General features: G+C 34.0%; 1 protein-coding gene across 1 annotated transcript in view; it reads right to left on the bottom strand.

The window, feature by feature from the left end:
• Nucleotides 1-1,590: 1,590 nt before the first annotated feature.
• Nucleotides 1,591-23,107, bottom strand: part of PCGF6 (polycomb group ring finger 6) — a 30,729-nt gene continuing 9,212 nt past the window's right edge. Inside the window, exons 7-10 of the mRNA XM_073240485.1 lie at nucleotides 21,923-21,950; nucleotides 16,799-16,897; nucleotides 8,368-8,454; nucleotides 1,591-2,769 (exon numbers count right to left, since the gene is read on the bottom strand). Coding sequence (XP_073096586.1) covers nucleotides 2,713-2,769; nucleotides 8,368-8,454; nucleotides 16,799-16,897; nucleotides 21,923-21,950 — 271 coding nt within the window. The 3' untranslated portion in view covers nucleotides 1,591-2,712. The remainder of the gene's footprint in view (nucleotides 2,770-8,367; nucleotides 8,455-16,798; nucleotides 16,898-21,922; nucleotides 21,951-23,107) is intronic.

Raw genomic sequence — 23,107 nt, 5'->3', positions numbered from 1 at the left:
TCCAAGAGGACACAGTACAGATCCCTGCAGATTTGAGTACTTTTGTTTCTGCTTTATGTTCCTAGTAAAAATTACTTTTGAAAAAGTTTTCATCTTATCTCAACCAAACTAAATGCATGCTGCTGCTCTTGGCAGCAAGGCAGACCCAGGGCAGCAGACTGCATTGGTTTGTTCTTGCTTGTGCTTTTCCCTCATCTAAGTCTTTGACCTTCTGGTTACCTGAAGACAGCTACTATGAATTGCCTCCTCACCCCTAAGTTTTTGGCCTCCAAGTTAGCAAGAACCCTTGCTCTTGTTTTGTTTTTGGTGTTGGTTTCTGGGTCTCTCACTCCGACTGTTCACTATTTCATTGCCCTCCCATCTATCAGTATCTTTGAGATATGTTACCCAACACAGGACACAAGATGCACTGGAGATTAGAAGTATTAATTCCTTTGATCTGAAACTGTATTTCTGTTAATGTAGCCCATGATCACATTGGTGTGTGTGTGGGTACATATTTATAAACTAATCAATCAGCATTTTTACTTAGTTTACTGCCTGATGGTAATTGGCCAAATAGATATAACCAGATAAAACTTAGTTCTTTGGGATTTTTGAAGGTAAAGACCAGGAGGGAGGGAAAAAGAAAGGCTAGAGTTCTTTGTGACATTTGTAGCATTTACCAGTATCTGCCTTTTGCTAAGATTTTGCAAGATGTGTGTTCTTCCCATAGACTCAGTTCCTTAAAAGATCACCCTCTTTAATTTTTCCCACACACTGTCTAACAAGTATAAATTCTTTTGACTTGCTCATTGCAGAAGTGTCATCAAATAAATAATTTAATATTCCACTTAAAAAATTATTTGTGTTACTATAAATCATAACTTCTGAGCCCTTGTAATACCTTGTCTTTGTATGTCTGAGACTTTGGGCCACACCCAATGGTTTATGCTAACAGTGTGATTTATGGTGAATACCTAATTCTGTATACCTGGGGTCCTAGGGCATGCTCCATCAGTTTGACCTTTGGGCAGGTGCTAGAGCCTCAGTGGCTAGTCAATTACATGGGCACTATATGTCTATGTGACTCCCAGTAAAAACTCCAGACACTGGCTGGTAACACTTCACGTATCACATATCATTGCTAGGAGAATTAAACACTGTCTCTGTGTGTCTACTGAGAGAGAACAACTGGAGCTTGTGTCTGGTTTCTCCTGGACTCCGCCCTATACATCTTTGCCCTTTGCTAATTTTGATCAGTATCTTTTCACTGTAATAAACTATAACCATGAGTATAGTTGCTTTTCTAGGTCCCATGAATCTTTCTAGTGAACCACTGAACCTGAGAGTGGTCTTGGGAATCCCCAACACAGTTACGTTAACATGAGACAAGAATATATTAAGTAATTTGTGCAAACAACATTAAAAAGGCAATGAATAGTTGCTATCCTGTCCATTGTCAAATAACAGCATTTAGCATGATCAATAAAGGTAAAGATGTTTACAAAATATCTATTGATGGCAAAATTTAACTTTGAATCAGATACCTTGTCTCTGTTTACAGTTGGTTATTTTTTATAATCTGCAATAAACACAAACATTTCAAAATAGGTTAAAATAAATTTTTATCAAAAATTTTTTTATTAAATGTTAGAAGAGATACACAATTCACAAATTCCTTACAAAATAACTGCCAATTCATATCCAATTGTAATCATTTCTAAGCAGACCTGGCAATTTTGCAGTGAAACAGGGTCTACAAAATATTTCTTTAAGAAAGCATCACAATGCTAATTTTAGGTAAAATAATGTTTAAACTGAAATTTTTGCATGCAAATGAGATCTCAAACACCTGTATTCTTTATTCCAGTAACAAAGTAATTGGAAAAAATACTTAAACTGACTTATTGAAGAAACAATGAATATTCTGTAAACTTCTCAAATTTATTATTTTCAGAAGCAGTGCCTCTACAAGATACCAACAATCACACTATGTACTCAAATAATATTATTGCAAAGAGGCACCCCTTGTTGTAAGATATGTTAAAGAAGTCTTACACTGAAGGCTTATGGTATGAGCCATAAGCCCTATGGGAGACAGTTTCTTCACACAGAGTAATGATAATTCATCCCTTTTAGAAGTGAATAACAATCTGTAGTAGTATTGCTGGTAAAAAAAAAAAAAAATGAGAAGTTCAAAATATGATGGCAACATACAAAAGTGGCCAATAGTTTTGGTCTTTGTCTAAGGTACACTCTATAGTTTAACAAAAACTGGCTTTGAATCTTCAGTTAAAAAGCATACTTTTTTCCCAAAAGGATGACTGCCCAACTGATACCATTCCAGAAAGCAGAGTCCTAACCACCAATTTGAAAGGGAAATGGCTCAACAAGGAAGAAAACAGTAACCAATTTACCTCAAAGATAAGGAAACAAAATCATTGTTAAAGTATTTGAAATCACAAGGAATTAAAAAATTCTTCAATGCTTTGAAATTTTTCCCCTGAGCTATGGATGCTTTTTACATACAATCTCTAGTAAAACAGATGCATCCCATCATTTCCAAGTTGTACCTATAAATGCTATGATTCTTGGTGCTGAAAACAGGTAAGTTATGTCTCAAACAGCACAAAGTGGTAGTAATACATGTGTTGTGGAAATCTTTGGTGAGCTGTGATCCTGCAGAGGCCTCCTTGTTTTGTTTCCTGCCTCATAATAGTCCTCACATCTTCAAGTGATTTTCAGAGGAGAAACCACAAGACCATAATGAAGGACCAGCAGGCCATCCTGAGAAGAAGAAGAGGCGTTCCGCATTATTTTTGAGTATCAGTTATGTAAACGATCAAGTCAAAGACAGTTTATTTTTCATAAACTAACACTAAGGTGAAATTCTTTGATTTAAAGAGAACAAAGGGTCCAAGATAAACTTGCTTATTTACTCACCTCATCACCAAACACTCCCTGTTAATGTGCCTTTTTAATGACTCTCAGGAGACAATTCTGAAACTACCAGGTATCCGTACTTTGGCAAAGTTGTTTATGGTTAAACAGTTCTCTGAAAAGATCTAAAAGAGATACATCTTTCCTTCTGCACAGACTACTTAATTGACCACCCAAGCATTGTGATTCCCTATAAAAAAAAAGACTCAATTGTCAGAAAGCACCATGGATCTGCTAGAGATGAAACATAAATTTCCACATAAGTGCACTTCATTGCTATTACAAGTGAGAAAATTGTGGAACTCTTACTCATTTAATGTATCATACATTTTATTCCTCCTTAAAAGACTATTCAATACAATTTAACCTTTCTTTGATATCCCAAGTCATCATTATAACAGTAACTTTACTGTGCTGTAAAACAGTGATGTTCTCATAGGTTGTTGGGCAACTTAACTCTATACTAAATGACTCCAGATACCATGTTTCTTTTTATCTGCTTTTAGGGTTTCTGTCACCTCTCTTGATATTACATCTTAATCCTCTGTGTTCTCACCAAGGCTGCATCGAGTGAGCAATCTACTTTTTAAGGAGCTATTTCTAATCTACTATGAACTGGAAAACTAGCTAAAGAGGAAGACTCATTGGGGAAGTGTGCCACAGCAAAAGGCCTACTTTGAGCAACACAGAGACAGAGTGGTGCTATGCATGACTTGCATTTGCAATTCGGCTCTAGCTATTTATTAATCTTCCTTCTGTGCTAAGCTTTTCCATGGCTCCACTTCCTCATTTCTCATTCACTACACAACTCATTGCAATCTGGCTTCTGTTCCTGGCAACTCTAGCAAAAATACACCAGAATTCTAGAAAAGGGTTCACAAATTCAGATGCCCACAAGGGTCAGGAAAGTAACATGAATGAATATTTGACTTAGGTATGTCAGTCAACAGGGAATGTTGAGACCAGTGGTAAATCTGAGTGCAGATGCCTAACTAAAGGAATTTAAACTCAGAAATATTTGAAATTCAGAATAAGCCAAATAAATCTTAATCCCATACTGTGTTTAGTCCATGGACCATCAGATCTGTTCTAGAATAATTAAGACTAATCAAAGTAAACGAATTTGTATTATGATACAAAGAGAAACACACTATTAACATTTTTACATGAATACAAGTTACATTTTACATACTGTTAATTTTTTGCATATAGTTGTTTCAGAAATGAAAACATCATTTGCAAAACAGTATTGATATACCAAGATAAAAAACTGGAAGTATAGCTCACAAGCTGTTTCAAAATCTCAAAACTTTAATACATGTATAAAATCACATTTTATGAAATGATTATTTATAATTCAAATTTATACCTATGTCTATTATATTTATATCCTATATAAATATGAATATATATAAAAACTATTTATCTATTATTTAGATGTCTACATTCATGGCTTCTTAAACCAGAGTGAGTCTTCTAAAATGTAAGTCAGATTATGTCACTTGTCCTTTGCTCAAATCTCTCCAATCAATAGTTTCCCACCTTACTCAATTAGAATCCAAAGCTCATACTACTGCATATAAAATCCTACATAGTTTTATTCCGACTGCCCAGATCCCACCTCCTAACCATTCTCTACTTCACTTAGTACATCCCAGCTTTCCCACTGAGGAGATGTGTTATTCATTTAGCAAAGAGGTCCTGAGATTCCAAGAAACTTACACTGTTATCAAAGAGGATTTTAATTATATTATGGGCTATTTAAGTTTTGGGACTTGTTCATCTTTGAATCTCCCATGTGTGTAGAATAGACCTCTGTAAGTATTTTTCTGAGTTGAGGTCGTATTTTCTACCTACCCCACTGACTTTGGAATTTTACTCCTACATTCTTACATTGCTAATCAAGCTTAATTTTTAAAAAGACAATCATTCTCTAAGATTTCTAAAATTTGACCTTATAAAATTCTTAGAAAATGTTTTGTTTATATCTCTAAGTATGCTTTACTTAACCAGAAATAAACTTGCTTTCATATTTTATAAAGATTCTTTTGAACTGTTTCTTTTTACAATATAGAGATCATTGGTAAGGAGCTGTATATCTAAAAATGAATAGCAATAAATCAAATAATCCCTCAGAAAAGTATTTGGCTGCCCCTCTGTTAAGAGCTTGAGCTTTAAGTTCAACTTCTGAATTCTACCACTAATTCACCAAGTGACCTTGGGCAAGTTACTTAACCTCTTTACGCAGGTTTCCACAGAATGTCACAACTGGATGTTAGAATAAAAAGGCAAAGTTTGAGGAGAAACAGGATATCTGCACAGTTTCAAAGTATCTCCCCCCAAGATATTAATTACAAAGAGGAAAAGCTACCAATATTAATATATACTGACCTTATGTACCTCTTGATATGATACTATGGGGACACATTACTTCTATGGCATTCCTGCCCAAAACACATAATTTCAATCTAGCCATGAGAACACATCTGACAAACTCAAATTGAGGAATAGTCTATAAAATAACTGTCCAGTCATCAAAGTCATGAAAAACAAGGATGTATCAGAGGATTGGGAAAAGACAAGGAGACGTGATTACTAAACACAACATGGAATCTGGATTTGGATCCTGAGACAGATAAAGGACAACATAGGAAAACGGGCAAAATCCAAATGTCAGCAGTTTTATTAATAATACTGTAGCAATGTTAATTTTTTGCTGAGCGTATCATAGTTATGCAAGATGTTAATTTTAAAGGATGCTGGAGGATACCTACATAGAGCTCTCAGTATTATTTTTGTAACTTTTCTCTAAGTCTTAAGTTATTTTACAATAATATTTTAAAAAAGAAAAAGGGGATAATTGTTCTTATCTTTTAAGGTTGTTGTGAGGCTTACACAAAGTAACACATGTCGTTTTGCACTTCGAATACAGTATGTGACATATAAGAAATGTTAGTTATTATTAATGTTGTCCTTCTCCTAGTTATAAGCAATTGCATATCATACATTTGTTGTTCCTCAATTAACCTGCATGTTGATAAATAGATTTTCCTTTTTCTGTTCACTTTCCAATACAAATTGCTTGAAGAATTTTTTCACTAAATCCTAATATCATCTCATTCTATCACTATGTGGGCTGTACTGTAAAAATAATTACATTTCATGCTTCGTTATGTTCTTTTTGGAAATAGAACTGTTGTTAAATGGAAAAGCCAGTTACTCTTAAAAAGAAAGATGATTAAATCTTCTCCTTTTTAAATCATATGAAATATAAATTAATGGATAGCCATTTAATAAAATGATGGTCTTTAATCACTTTATTGCTAATTATTTTTGCTACTCTGACAAATTGATTGTTATCACATAAGTGTGCCTATAACTGAAAGGTAACTACAACCTATAATATTGCAGTAAAGAACAATTAGCTCTGGAACATCTTTCCAATACTCACACACAAGTTTTATTAGCAAAATCACAAAAATTTAATGACCCTGGATTAGGCAGTGGTTTCTTAGATATACACCAAAAGCACAGGGAACAAAAGGAAAAAGAGATAAATTGGACTTTATTAAAATTAAAAGCTTTTGTGCTTCAAAGATCATCATGAAGAAAGTGAAAAGACAACCCAATGAATGGGAGAAGGTTTTCACAAATCATGTATCTAATAAGGGACTAGTACTTAAAATATATGAAGAACTCTTGTAATTCAATCATAAAAACACAAAAACCCCGATTTTTAAAAGTGGGCAAAGGATCTGAATAGAAATTTCTCCCAAGATATACAAATAGCCAATAAACACATGAAAAGTTGTTCAACATGATCAGTAATCAGGGAAATGAAATCAAAACCACAATGTTACCACTACACACCCAAAAAGACGACTATAATCAAGAAGATAAGAGATACTGGTGAGGATGTAGAGAAATTGGAACACTTACACACTCCTTGGAATATAAAATGGTGAAGTTGCTTTGGAAACAGTCTGGCAGTACTTTAAAAGGTTAAACATAGGGGTATTGTATGACTCATCAATTCCACTCCTAGGTATATACCAAACAGACATAAAAACATGTCCACACAAAAACTCACAGATGAATATTCACAGCAGCACCATTCACATTAGCCAAAAAATGTAAACGACCCAAATATCCATCAACTGATGAATAAAGAAAATGTAGTATTGCATATCCATATAATGGAATGTTATTCACCACAAAAAGGAATAGAGTACTGATACATATTACAAAATGGATGAACCTTAAAACCATTGTAAGTAAAAGAAGCCAGTCACAAAGGACCACTTATGTGTGACTCCATTTATATGAAATGTCCTGAATAGATAAATCCACAGAGACAGAAAATATAGTGGCTGACAAAGGCTGGGGGAGTGGAGTTATATGAGGAATGAGGACTAATAGGTATGGAGTTTCTTTTTGGGGTGATAAATATGTTCTAACATTGATTGTGATATTAGTTTCACAACTGTAAATATACTAAAAACCATTGAATTGTATACTTCAAATGTATAGTATGTTAATTGTATCTCAATAAAACTGCTAATGAAAAAAAACAGGAAAACTAATTTATGGCGGTGACAGTAGTGTTCCAGCTTTTCATTAATAGTCTGCATCTTTTTTTAAGTAGTTGTTCACTGAGCACAGGCAATTTTACCAAAACAAAGAATTACATTTTTAACAAACTAAACAAAAATTTGTTTAGCTGAAAGCTGCTCATCAAATCTTTATTAGTACTCCAGGCCATTCAGCTCCTAAAACAATTTACCACTCTAGGTTCAGTGGTATGCTAGAATATGTGGATCTTGCTTTTCTCCTCATTAAAACTGTAGATCCTATCTTGCTTTTCATTTATCCTGACAAGGAGATTTCACATTATATTCCCATTCACATTACAGACGAATTAAAACATCAAAATAGTTATCATGGTGCATCTTACCAACTGACCAGGAAATGGTATGTGAAGCTCTAAAGCCTAATGAATAGCTGCAAATTTTCCTTACAGAAATGCCCTTGTAGATATATTTGTCCAGTAGTCTTCAAAGCTCCTATAGTACTGGACAGAGAAAAAAAGAGCTAGGCCTCTAAAATCAAGCTGCCTGAGGTGTGAGCTCTGGCTCACCTATTGGCTTACTGTGGGCAAATTACATGGCCTTTCTGTACCTCAATTTTCTTATCTTTAAAACGGGGGATAAAAGAATATCTAGCTCATAGAATTATGAGGAATAAAAGAACAATTTCTTATAAACCATTTAGAAAAGTGCCTGATGCACAGTAAACATTAAATAAATATTAGCTTTATTATTTTTAGTCTGGTAATTTTAAGAACACTGTAGAATGTTTATTAAAACTTAACTGATAACATGGAACCTTTTTCTTTCATTAAATAACTTGCTAACAGACATAAGGATGATAATATCTAAGAGCTACCTGCATTGCTGCATCACCTATTACACGCCGTATTTCCCTCAGAGTTTGATACCGCTCCAACAAGTGATCGCCACAGATGATATCTACCTGTGGGCAGAAAAGAGGATCAAATCAGACTGCGTTTCTGCTTCAAAAAACCATTTGAAAAAATTATGAAAAGTCAAGATAACTATTTCCAGACTAGACCTTGCTATTCTTAGACTGATTCAACACTCTCAAGAAAGATTTTTAAAACTTTATACTAAAGTAAATAAAGTAAAATAGAGCACAAGAGGATGTAGCAAGAGAATAGCCCAGCATAGCTGATAATCAAAATTATTCCCTTAAATCTCTGATAAAAAGTTAAATTACATTTAATATACTCAGCATAAGAAGACACAGGAAGGCACATTTTTAAAAAATAGTTCTATGATAAAATGATTAAAAGGGTATATAATGCTTAAAAAGGCAATCCTTAGTTATTTGAATAATTCTCTTATAACGACTCCCTCATTTTCCAACAACGGAAAGTCTAACACTGATGTAAAGTACACACTAAGGGAACTGTTTTATGGATGGAACAGTCTTCACAAGGTCTTTTCAGCCTTTTAGTAATATCAAAGCTCTAATATAAATCTACTTTTATACAGAATGCTCTAGAAAGAAGGATATTGTTTTATAGTTATATATTATATTGTAATAAGATTCCAGTTTACTATAGAAGTGCAAATCTTTAATCTCTCTGTCTTTCACTGAATGTTCCTTTCCCATTGACTTAAAATGGGATCAGGTCCTCATTATTTTATTAATATCTATTACTTAATTGGCTCCATCTCCTAACATCCCTATTTAATTTATGGAATGAAATTTCTCCTTGTCCTCTAAACCAGAACATCACCTGACTGCTATTTCTCCTTTCCCTTCCTCTCACATGCAATCCATTGCCAAGTCCTGTTGCCCTTTCATCACAGCTCTCCTACGTTCGTATCATTTCGCTGTTGTCCCTGGACCTAAACTACTGAAATCACCACCTAAACAGATTTCTTACCCTCAAATTCTGTTTATTTTAAAAGTCCTATCTAGGAGCCATGGACATACAATGAGGAAATGACAGCCTCTTCAACAACTGGTGTAGGCAAAACTGGACAGCTACATGTAAGAGAATGAAACTGGATTACTCTCTAACTCCATACACAAAAGCAAACTCGAAATGGATCAAAGACCTGAATGTAAGTCATGAAACCATAAAACTCTTAGAAGAAAACAGGCAAAAATCTCTTGAATATAAACATGAGCAACTTTTTTGTGAACGCATCTCCTTGGGCAAGGGTAACCAAAGCAATAATGAACAAATGGGACTATATCAAACTAAAAAGCTTCTGTACAGCAAAGGACACCATCAGCAGAACAAAAAGGCATCCTATAGTATGGGAGAATATCTTTCTAAACGACATATCCAATAAGGGGTTAGTTAACATCCAGAATATATAAAGAACTCACACACCTCAACACCCAAAAAGCAAATAACTCTATTAAAAAAATGGGCGGAGAAATGATTTCCCTCATTCGTGGACTATAATAATGAAGCAAAACTGAAGGAACAAAATGGCAGCAGACTCAGAGACTCCAAGAATGAACTAGTGGTTACCAAAGGGGAGGGGTATGGGAGAGCAGGTGGGGAGGGAGGGAGAAGGGGACTGAGGGGTATTATGTTTAGTACACATGGTGTGGGAGATCATGGGTGGAACACTGTATCACAGAGAAAGGACATAGTAGATCTCTGGCAACTTGCTGCACTGATGGACAGTGACTGCACTGGGGTATGGGTGGGGACTTGATAATGAGGGTGAATGTAGTAAACACGTTGTTTTTTCATGTGAAATGTTCATAAGAGTGTATATTAATCATACCTTAATAAAAATTTTTAAAAAATGGGCAGAGAATATGAATAGACACTTCTCTAAAGAAGAAATTCAAATGGCCAACAGGCACATGAAGAGATGCTCCACATCGCTAATTATCAGGGAAATGAAAATTAAAACCACAATGAGATATCACCTCACACCAGTTAGGATGGCCAACATCCAAAAGACAACAACAAATGTTGACGAGGATGTGGAGAAACGGGAACCCTCCTACACTGCTGGTGGGAATGTAAATTAGTTCAACCATTGTGGAAAGCAGTATAGAGGTTCCTCAAAAAACTCAAAATAGAAATAACATTTGACCCAGGAATTCCACTCCTAGGAATTTACCCTAAGAATGCAGCAGCCCAGTTTGAAAAAAACAGATACACCCCTATGTTTATTGCAGCACTATTTACAATAGCCAAGAAATGGAAGCAACCTAAGTGTTCCATCAGTAGATGAATGGATAAAGAAGATGTGGTACATATACACAATGGAATATTACGCAGCCCTAAGAAAAAAACAAATCCTACCATTCGCAACAACATGGATGGATCTAGAGGGTATTATGCTCAGTGAAATAAGCCAGGCTGAGAAAGACAAGTACCAAATGATCTCACTCACATGTGGAGTATAAGAACAAAAGAAAACTGAAGGAACAAAACAGCAGCAGAATCACAGAACCCAAGAATGGACTAATAGTTACCAAAGGGAAAGGGACTGGGGAGGACAGCTGGGAAGGGAGGGATAAGGGCGGGAAGAAAAGAAAGGGGGCATTACGATTAGCATGTATAGTGTTGGAGGGGCACGGGGAGGGCTGTGCAACACAGAGAAGACAAGTAGTGATTCTACAGCATCTTACTATGTTGAAGGACTGTGACTGTGAACTTGGTGACAAGTAGTGATTTTACAGCATCTTACTATGTTGATGGACAGTGACTGTGAATGGGGATGTGGGGGGGACTTGGTAAAGGGGGGAGCCTAGTAAACATAATGTTCTTCATGTAATTGTAGATTAATGATACCAAAATAAATAAAATAAAAAAAAGAAGAAAACAAATCCTACCATTTGCAGCAACATGGATGGAGCTAGAGGGTATTATGCTCAGTGAAATAAGCCACGTGGAGAGAGACAAGTACCAAATGATTTCACTCATATGTGGAGTATAAGAACAAAGAAAATACAATTGAAGGAACAAAACAACAGCAGAGTCACAGAACCCAAGAATGGACTAACAGTTACAAAAGGGAAAGGGACTAAGGAGGGTGGGTGGGAAGGGAGGGGTAAGGGGGAAAAAAGGGCACTATGATTAGGAGACATAATGTGAGGGGGCACGGGGAAGGCAGTACAACACAGAGAAGACAAGTAGTGATTCTATAGCATCTTACTACACTGATGGACAGTGACTGTAATGGGGTATGTGGTGGGGACTTGATGATGGGAGGAATCTAGTAACCATAATGTTGCCATGTAATTGTAGATTAATGATACCAAAAAAAGACAACAACAACAACAAAAACTGAAGGAACAAAACAGCAGCAGACTCACAGACTCCAAGAAGGGATGAGTGGTTACCAAAGGGAAGGGCATAGGGAGGGAGGAAGAAGGGGATTAAGGGGCATTATGATTAGCATACATAAGATAGGGGGGTCACGGGGATGGCAGTACAGCACAGAGAAGACAAGTAGTGACTCTATAGCATCTTAATATGCTGATGGACAGTGACTGCAATGGGGTGTGTGGGGGGGAATTGATAATATGGATGAACGTAATAACCACAATGTTACTCATGTGAAACCTTCATAAGATTGTATAGCAATGATACCTTAAAAAAAAAAAGCCTCTCAAGGCCAGCAGCCAAACCAAGAAAAAAACTAAATAAAATAAATAAAAAATAAAAGTCCTATCTATATACTGCCAACATGTTAAATGAAGGTTTTACTTCAGTATGATTGGGGAGTAGTAGTAAAAGCAGTTGTATTTAATTGAGCAGCCACTATGTATACTCTGTATTATACTATGTATTTGACGTATGTTCACCTTATCTTCATATTCCTGTGAACTGGGTATTTTAACTCCCGTTTTACAGACAGTGATACCAAGAAGTGTAGATATTAAGCATTCCTGAAGTTACAAAGCTAATAAGCAGCAAGGTCCAGATCTGAGCCCAGGCCTGTCCCCCATTCTCTCTCCAAAGCCTAAGTGCTTATCAGGAGTTGGCAAACTTTCTCTGTAGAGGGCTAGATAATAAATATTTTAGGCTTTGTGAGCCATAGGATCTTTGTCACATCTACTCAATTCTGCTATTATAGCATGAAAGCAGCCACCGTATGGCTGTGCTCTAGTAAAACTTTATTTATAAAAACAGATGGAGGCTAGATTTGGCCCATGGGTTATACAGTTTGTCAACCTTTGTGCTATCTCATAATGCATAATCTCTTATTAGTAACAACTTTTGTGTTTTACCCTTCTAGTTTTAAAACTGACAGAGCAACTTGTTTGCAAAATGACCTGAAAGCAATGATAGCAGATCATGTGCACAGAATTTTAGATCCACGAAAAATTAAAAATGTGAACACCTGTTATGTTTTTATTAAGTATTCAACAATCCAGAGACCACCACTCTTGGTGGGCTTCACCATAAGATATACATTTATGTTTGATTAGTATATTTTTCTTTTCAACTTAATCTTAACCCCCAGAGGTTGGCCAGTTGCTAATAATTTGGTGCTAGGTGCTATGTGTGCATTTGGGGTTTTGTTTTTGTTTTTGTTTTTATAAAACTGGGATTATGCCACATATATTGTCCTACAATTCTTGCTTTTTTAAAATGCAAAATCTTAATATAACATGGATATCTTTTGGAGTACGTAGCTCTCTTGTTAATAGCTGCATTGTGTTCCATTGTATGGATGTATTACAATTTATATATACATTTCTGATAAACAATTAAATTGCTTCTGATTTTACATGCTGATTTTTAAAAGTTACTTGATTATAAATATTTCATAAATTACTTCATTCAAACAGCCACATCTTTGAGGGCCCCCAAATATGACCCACATATTTGGTAATTTGCCAGAAGGACCCAGAGAACTCAGCATGATCACAGCTATGATTTATTATAGCAACACAGCAAGGACACATAGCCAAATCAGTAAGAGAAAAAAAAGACAGGGGGAATCTAGAGAAACCTATACACAGGCTTCCTATGCTCTCCCCTCCCAGTCTAGGATATATACCCATAGTACCACTTCCTCTACCAATGGAACTACAACCAACTTGTGCAATATTTCTGTCCAGGGAAGCCCACTGAAGCTTAGAGTTTAAGGTTTTTATTGAGGACTAGTTATGCTGTCATTCTCTGCCTATGACCTACCGAATTCCAGACTCCCAGAAGAAAAACAGATATCCATCGTATATCCATTGTTTGTTCAGTTTAGGTGCAGTGAAACATTCTTATCAGTTAGGGAACTTTTCATATTCATGTAGGTAACTTTTTACAAGCCACATTCCTGTATCTCAGGCAGCAGCCAACCTTATAAGCAGGCCCTTCTAAAGATGGTAGCCTTAGGTCTGCTTTGTTAACTCTTTCTTACATAATCTTTCTGCCCTCGAGTATCAAGTCTTAAACAGAAAGATAACTATAATATTTCTGAACTTTAGAGCAGAAATCAGAATGAGAGGGTGGTTTTAAGAAGGGAGGAAAAACTCTTCTACCTTTTTAAAAGCAAGATCACACTATAGCTTCCAAAATAGAATTTTTAACAGAATGAACCAGTGACACATACATACTGTGTTCATACATATTCTTTTAATAGTAAATTTTTTCCGTTGTCTGGCAAATTCCTATCCATTCTACAAATCCATTTTTTTGACCCCTTCTGAGTTAAATCATTCACTCTTGTGCTCTTGTTGTACTTATTATGTCCTACTGTCATTCAGTTGTTTATTTGTATATCTTTCCCCCACAACTCTTTGAGTCCCCTGACAGCATGAATTGTCTGTCTCATCTTTGTACTCCTAAGGCCAAGTACACAGATGCTCAATTTGTATCATAAGATAATAAATGAATGGTAGGGATATACCATATAATACATTAGAATCTCTTCAAAAACTGATTTGGAAACAATTTAATAGTAGGGCCAAGGTCATATACTAAATAAATAATAATAAAAAAAGGACCTATCTTTTACATGGAATTAGTTATGGCAGGCTTAACAACAAAATCTAATATCACATCTTTTATGAAGAATTTTTAGTGATCAATGTGATGTATACTTTCTAAATTTCATTTCATAATGGCAAAATAAGCTCCAAAGATCAAAAAATGTACAATGAAGATATGCAAGAGTAACTATAACACAAAATACAGTAAGACATAAATGAGTTCAAAATATCACTAAATCAACTGTGGCAATCCAGAGGCACTGGGATCTTTATGTGAAAGAAATCTATTCAGGTAATTATTGACTTCTGATTCTAAATTAACTTAAATCTCTTTAAAGAACATATGATCTGTATTTTTTTATCTTTCAGAACTGTCTTGCTTTTTCATTTTGATCTGCCACAAATAACTTCAAAGGTAAGTTTATCATTTAACAGTCTTCTAGTAATCATTCATTCCTGCTAGTAAATAACCATATGTGAAGGTCAAATATCTGTAAACAAAACACACATTTCCTACCTGGGACTAACTGGTTTAAAAGTCAGCATAGCAGGCTCAAGTAACTGGCTACACCAAGGATTTTATTTGGACAATGGTTAACTAGCTCAATGTTTTGTTTGTATTTTTGTTTTTGCTCTTGGATTTAGAAAGCTTAAACAATTTTAGTCACAAATTAATGGATCTGCATATTTGATAATTCTCTGTTCAATTACTTAACATTTTGGTGAAATAGTAACTTACAAATGTTATCAGCTATACAGAACCTGAACAGGAAAGGAATATTTACCTAGAGAGACAACAGTTGACAGAAAATTAAAGGCTGAACCAAATTTTATATCATTTTGATTTCAAAATTCTAAAAGCCTGAAATTCTATGATATGAGAAAAAATAAACTCACATTTTTACACACTAAAACGAATTCAGAGCTTTGGCAACCAAATTCTTAGAACACCAGATGTGAAACTTACAAATGCGAATTGTGCTCTGATCAATATCTGGTCACAGAAGAAGAAATCTATATCCTAGAGAAAGCAGGCTCTCCTGGGTGCCACTTAGTGATACCCAATTTTCTGACTTCTGGTTTCAGAAATAATAAACTGTTATGGGATCACTCATAATCTTTGTACAAAAGTCTCTAAGCACCTACCTAATTTTTAACAAAGACTAAGAATACAGTCAGGTATGCTATGGCTACAAGATGATAAATTAGTCACTTCCAGTTTTCAGTTGCCATTAAGATATAGCCAGCATATGTCAAGCTCAGTAAGAGAAGTCACATTTCATTAGATTTAATATACAGTTGACCCTTGAACACAGGTTTGAACTATGTAGGTCCACTTACATGAGAACATTTTCAATAAATATACTGGAAAATTTTTTTGAGATTTGTGACAATTTGAAAAAACATTTTTTTCTATAGCTTATTTTATTCAGAGTATAATATACAGTATATAATACATATACATACAAAATATGTGTTAATCAACTATTTATTTTATCAGTAAGGCTTTTGGTCAACAGTAAGCTATTAGTACTTAACTTTTTTGGGTAGTTGAAAGTTACATGTGAATTTTTGACTGCTAGGGAGTCAGTATTACTAACCCCCCACTTTGTTCAAGGGTCAACTGTATATTTAACAATGGTACTAAAAACATTAGCAAAATTTCAGCTGACTTTAAGTATTTGTCAACAATCAACAGCAAATAGGTATTTTAGATAAAAATTATTCTGAAATTTTATAAATGGAGAATAAGAAAAATCTCTTAAATTTGACTAATAAAAAAGCAACAAGACTATATAAATGTACATTTTCAGTAGTTCACATTACTAGAACCAGGAGTATATTTACACTTTATATTCAACAATAGATGAGGTTTGAGGTTTCTATCTTATAACAGGAAAATATTGAATAGCTACAATGGGAGATCTTTTTCAATCCTTAAAAAACTAATAGGGTCTATATTAGATAGAAAGTTCACCCTTCTAGATGTCTGGAGCTAGCTTGTTATACTTGAGGAACTGATAAATGCAAGGATGTCCTCTGAAGAGGACTGGATGGATTACAAGTAATCTTTTGCTCTACTAGCAGAAAGGAAAGAGCTGGAACTGAGACCCCAGCAGCTCTTCTATAGTTCTTATATCAGCTTTTCTCTTACATCTACAGATAATCATCAATGGCAGCAAAGAGCAGACAGTAAGTCAAATGTGATTAAAGCTGAGGATGAGAATCAGTGTATCAATATTCAATTAACAATTACAACACCTACTATCATAAAACAAAAGCCACAGCTTGAAATCCTAGAGATGGTTCATTCTTCAATAGGCTAAAGGTAATTTCACAACTTCACCTGTCTTTTTATATACATGTACTCTACCTGGCAAGCAGGATCAAGACCCATTTTTCTTCTGAGGAATTTTTCTACATGTCCAATAGTTGCTTCTCCTGAAACTCGGACAAATTTCTTTTCCAATGGCTACAAAAATAAATAAACAGATAAATAAACATTTTCATATTAAATATATATATAAAATGTATGAACCTTAAAAACAAATTTTATAGCAGACGATTCAACAGATTTATGAAAGAAAAATAACTGTAAAATTTGAGTTAATAAAAGAATTTCTTAGCGTCCCCTCTCTGAAAAGTATGTCAACAACTTTTTTTAATGGAAAGGTTTACTAGTTTAATACCTCATCAAAAATAAAATGTAAGAGTAAAATTTATTGACAGATAAAGACTATCCAAGATTAAATGTCTAACACAACTGGTTTCTTCAAACAAACTGCAAGAAAAAAGAACAAGAAGGAGGAACTCCTAGACTTGAAAAAGATTTAAGGCCTATAAACAAATTAGATACATCTCAATCAATTACAATGTATAGATCTTATTTGGGTCCTGATTTAAACAAATTATAAAACAATTGTCATTAAGACAATCTTGGAAACTTAAATAGTATATGGATATTTGATTAAAGAATTCTTGTTTTTTAAATTATAGTATTATGTTTATAAGAAGTCCTTTTAGAAACAAACTGAATTATTTATAGATTGAATAATAAATACTCTGGGATTTGCTTCAAAATTGTATCAGAAGAGAAGTGGTACAGGTATAGAAGAAATGAGATTTGCCTTAAGTTTACAATTATTGAAGTTGAGTGATGTGTACATGGCTGTTCATTTCACTGTTCTTTCTACTTTTGTATGAGTTTGAAATTTCCCATAATAAACAGTTTTCTTTCTTAAGTGGAAAATAAAAAGATTAACATTTAGCCATATGTGGCTAGCCTCTGATCCAATGGTCTGAGGTAATAGGTGCAGAGACCACAGAGTTTTAAAGTAGAAACTAATGCTTACCACCCAACCACTTTCCTCTCTGAGGCAATTTTAAGGATACTGCTATCTGATCCAAATGAAAAGCTGAGATAATCAAAACAAAGAGAGTACTTTCTAGGAAAACTTGCATGGTATATTTCTAGTGTTACAGAGAGGGCACCGAGAATGGCTACCAAGAAGACCCGGGCAGGTTAGGCACAGATTTTTCTCATATAACAGAGCTCAGCTTTCTTATCTGTAGTTTGGTTTCTCAAGACCTTTCCTGACAAAAGATCTATCCTTTATTACTATAGTGTAGCAGATGGCATAGGTGTTACATGCAGGTATTCCATAGACAGACTGCCCGAGTTTAAACCTTTGTTCTGTCATTTTCCAGCCGCAAGTCTTTGGGCAAATCCTTGAACCTTTCTGTATCGGACATTACAAATGTCTCCATTTGTAAGACGGAGATAATAATAGCATTTACCTCATAGAATTATCATGAGGAAAGTGGGTTAATATATGTAACTATTAACAATTCCTGGCACACAGTAAGCACTTAAAGTTATTACTGGTGTATTGTGACCATTTGGCTATTTCTGTGAAGGAATTTAACTCTTACAGAGGGCCTAATTATCATCATGGACATAAATAATCTAGACAAAAACGGCAGTTCCACCATCCTTTAAGGCAGGTATAGGAATAATCTCATTAACCTAAACCAGTCTCTCTAAGGGGCTATAGCAGTGCCCCAGTTGAGTCCCATGAAGGGAACTCTTTGTAAGCAGCAGTACCTATTAACAAGAGAAATCCCATCAAGTGCCTTGAGAAACTGCTATTCTGGATCTGCTCTTTTGGACTGTCTATCTAGCTGCCTGCCTGGCAATCAGTGCATTACTGAAGGTCAATTTCCTGGTCTTACCACTTTAATAGTAGGCTCCAAGTATACCAGAAGAGGACAGTCCAATCTCCCTCATTTCCAAATTCCTGGTGAGCATCTCACCACATGTGTTTGTTAAAATTAGTCCAATTTAGCTAAAGTTATCAATACTGCTGTACTTTTTAATACAATGACCCAGAACAGAACTATGAGATCTGCTCATATTTGAAAGAAGAAAATTGGCTTTAAAAGTTAGGGTTCTCATGTGGTTAACCTTAGTTTTCATATCTCAGGATCACAAGTTAACAGGATTTTCCCCCATATAATTCAGACCTAGCCCTTTTAGAAGACAATCTGTTTTTTGGGTTTTTTTTTGCTTAATGCTAAAAAACCAGTTCCCATGTAAAGGGTCAACTCCTTATTTTTCCTCTACACCTAATAGCCTCCTACCACCCACAAATAAATGGAAAAAAATTCCACTGAATTATACTTATTTGAAATTAACCATGGCAATCTTCCCTGCTAACTGTAACACAAAAGGACAATTTGATAAGTTGAAATAATAAGCTAATTTAAGATCTGTAGGGAGATTTAAAAGACACTGGGTTATTTACTGTCTTTAAATAATATATACCACTAAAAATGTCTTTTAAAAAGATATCAACTCATGTAGTTGTAGATTCATGATACCAAAAAAAAGATATCAACTCATAATTATATTTTACCTTGAAAAATTCCTACCTCTGTCAACTAAAAAGGCCTAGAAACAGTTACCAACCCAGTAGCAAGGTGAATCTCTAGCAATCAAACAATGACTTTGAAATACCAAAGGAACTAGGATGCCTTATAGAAATGAATGATTCCATGTCTACAACAAAAGATGTACAAGTTGAATACGGAACATCTTATCATATCAGACAGCAAGGGAGCTATCACAGACTATAGTATCTATGACAGGACAATATGAACATCAATAAGGATAATAACTGAAATGGGTTTAAAGCACAAATATATTTAAAGTAAAAACAAAAAAAAGCAATACCTAATCAGCCATGACTGGAGAATACTCATGAACCAACTCATTATTTTGAACATGGTAAGTAAAGGGAAAGAACCAGGCACTTAACCTGTCTTTTCTATATGAACTATACCTCTGGCCAACCAAATAGACAAAGGTAAATTACTCTTTACAGAATGATTTCAACTAATAAAAGAAGGAATGACAGAATCATTTTCCAAACCCTATTAACAGCCTTAGCACCAATGGCTGCTAACATTATAAAGAGACAATCAGACATCACGTGCCTCCAGAAGGACAAAAACACCACCACCTATGAAGTATTCTCACTATCCCCAAATCAAGCATGCCTGATCAACACTCAGACTTAACTACCAGTTTACGGATAAGACAGAGAAAAACATGTTAAATTTTCCACAGATGCATCAAAACCCAATCCGTAGGAAACAGGAAAAATGACTCAGTACCATCAACAATCAATTGCTAGAAAAAAGAAATGGAAAACTTACAGATTTAAAGACCTGTCAACCAATCACAATGTGTGAACTTTATTTGGATTCTGACTTAAAAGTGTTAAAAAAAAAAAACCACTACGATTAAGACAATTAAAGGTCCAAACACCAACTATGTACCTGATAGTAAGAAACTTTTAATTTTTTTAATTTACCACCCTCAACCTCTTGAAAAAAAAGACAAATTTACAATGAGATTCTAAGAACAGTACAATAAAGACCCACAGCCTTTCATAAATTGTTATATCAACTGTTAATATATTGCTACATTTGTCTTCTCTTCCAATATATATGTGTGTGTATATATGTGTATATATATTTTCTCTTGCATCATTTGAGATTTATTTGCAGACATTGAGATATTTTACCTAAACGTATCAGCAGTTAACTTCTCAGAATAAAGGATTCTCCTATGTAACTACAATATAATTATCAGGAAATTTAACATTACGACAATGCAACTATCTAAATAGGTCCAAATTCAAACTTCTACAGTTGTTCTAATAATGTATTTTACAAGTTATTCTTATCTCAATTCAGGATCTAATGGATTACACATCGCATTTTGTTATCATGTTTCTGTAGTCTCCTTTAATCTGTAATAGTTCTGCCACTTTATTTTTATCTCTTATGACATTGACATTTTTCTTTTTTTTGGTATGATACACGGTCATTAATAGAAACTTATCTTTTAAGAATACCAAAATATTTACAGATGAAGTGGCAAAATGCTGGGGATTTGTTTCAGAATAATATTAGAAGGTAAGTGGATGGAGGTATAGAAGAAATTAAACTGGCCATTAGTTAATTGGTAAAACTGGGTGACAAATACCTGAAGGTTTTATTCTGTCTACTTCACTAGCCATTAGTTAATTGGTAAAACTGGGTGACAGATACCTGGAGGTTTTATTCTGCCTACTTCTCAGTATGTTTAAAATTTTTCATAACTAAAAGTTAAAAAAATGACTCCTGGGAAAAATTTTCGGGACTATATTACTAACTTTTAAATTGAATATACGAAATAGGGTTTATGATTTTCATGCCACAGGCCTACATACTTTAACAACCAGGCATCATCCTAGTCAGACACATTTATTTGAACTCAAATATAAGATTTAAATACAGTTTTTTTAGTAGAGAATACTAAGCTATAATATCAAAAGATGTAACTTGAACTCCATTATACAGAATTAAAAGAAAAATAAGATTGCTGATTTGTTAATTAAGAAAGTATAAAAGACTGTTTTAGCAAAGTAAAAGTAGTCACAAAATACAAAATAGGATCATTTGTTTCTGAAACAATACATTCATCACCTCTCAGACATAAAGCCTGCAAATTAACATCTGTATCATCAGTTACAACTGAAAATTTAATGTCTCAAACCTGAGAGAACTTTGAACTTAAGTATGTTACGAAGTTCATTCTTACCTCTCAAGTTCAGTAAACAATTTAAGTAACATTTGTGAGCCAGAAATGTTACATGCAAATAAAATTTTAAGCTCATATTTAATTATAAATACCAACTATGCAAAAAATGCTTTGAAATATTTTATCACCAAATTAACATAGCATTTGGTTTTAGAGTTTTAAAAACTACTCACCCATTTTTCTTTAGAGCACTGTTCTGAATTAATAGCAAATTCTTACTTAATAACTCTTTTCTCATAAGCCTATTATGAGAATATTATTAATGTACTTCATATTTCAACAACTTTAATCTGACTCTTATTTGTGTGCTATAAGATCCTCTTGTGAAGTAAATGAAAAATAAAATACCTTAAAATGTCCTGTACCTTCATTAGCACTGAAAAAATAAAGAAAATTAATCAATAAAATGTTTTAAACTGTATGTTAGTCATATAATAGAAAAATAACACAAATATAAATATTTGAGGAAAATTAATGTAATTTTAAAACAAGGCCACTTATCCTTAATGAAATAACCAAATGTAGTTAATTATCATTTCTGCCACCTAGTGGTAAGGCAAAGGCAGTTTTACCCAGTATTTTATACTACTTAGTATACTTACTTTCAGGAGTTAAAAGTGTATTCTTAGAATTTAGATTTCCCCCCATGTAGGATTCTAACATTTCCAGCTTAAAGTAAAACTTTTTTATTTTTATATCATACTTAATGTAATTTTTTCTCTATAGTAACCTTTATAAGACAGATTTCTTACAAGAAGTCTACTATAGTTCCTATTGTTTCATTTGTAACAATCACCTGAGCATAATTTACTCAGTTTGCTTTTTGTCTAGAAGTGCAGGGATATTTCTTGATTAAATCAATTTTATATCATGAGGTGACACGGGGCACTAACTTTTGCTGAGCATCTACTATGTACCAGGTATTATATTAGGTCTTCATATATTATGGGTTTTTCATTTAGTTCTCACAAAAGCCCTGCAAATCAGGTATTAGTATTCCCATTCTACAAATGAGCAAAATTAAGCTCAGAGTTTAATAACTTGCTTAAGGGCACAGAGCCAATAAGGGATAAAGCTGGGATTCAAACTTAGGTGTACTCAGCATCAAAGGCCCATGTTCTTTCTTCCCTATCACACTGTGAACAGGCAAGATCACAACTGTATCACCTACAAGTGTTCTTATAATATAAATGTAATAGTAAAATACATTAAGATATAACATGTTATGAATGTTTTATACAATTTAGTAATTAACAAATATAAAATATAAATTTATATATACATATTATATATAAATATAACATAATCTTAGAGTTATAAAATATCCTATTCATTACAAGAATTATCATTAATGAATCCATGATGTATGGGGCATTTGGCATCTGCCTCAATACCTAAAGAGATAAAGCTTCTTAACTAACAAGTCAGTTCATTTTACTTGTGAGCAATTTTGTTAGAAATTGCTTAATTGCACTGATTATGTTTCTCCCTGTAATTTATACCCATTGGTCCTAGTTTTGCCTTTTGGCACTC

Source organism: Manis javanica, chromosome 7 (assembly GCF_040802235.1).
Source record: "Manis javanica isolate MJ-LG chromosome 7, MJ_LKY, whole genome shotgun sequence".
In the NCBI taxonomy this organism is placed as follows: domain Eukaryota; kingdom Metazoa; phylum Chordata; class Mammalia; order Pholidota; family Manidae; genus Manis; species Manis javanica.
Note: the sequence above shows the minus strand (reverse complement) of the source record. Positions and strands in the feature narration are given on the sequence as shown.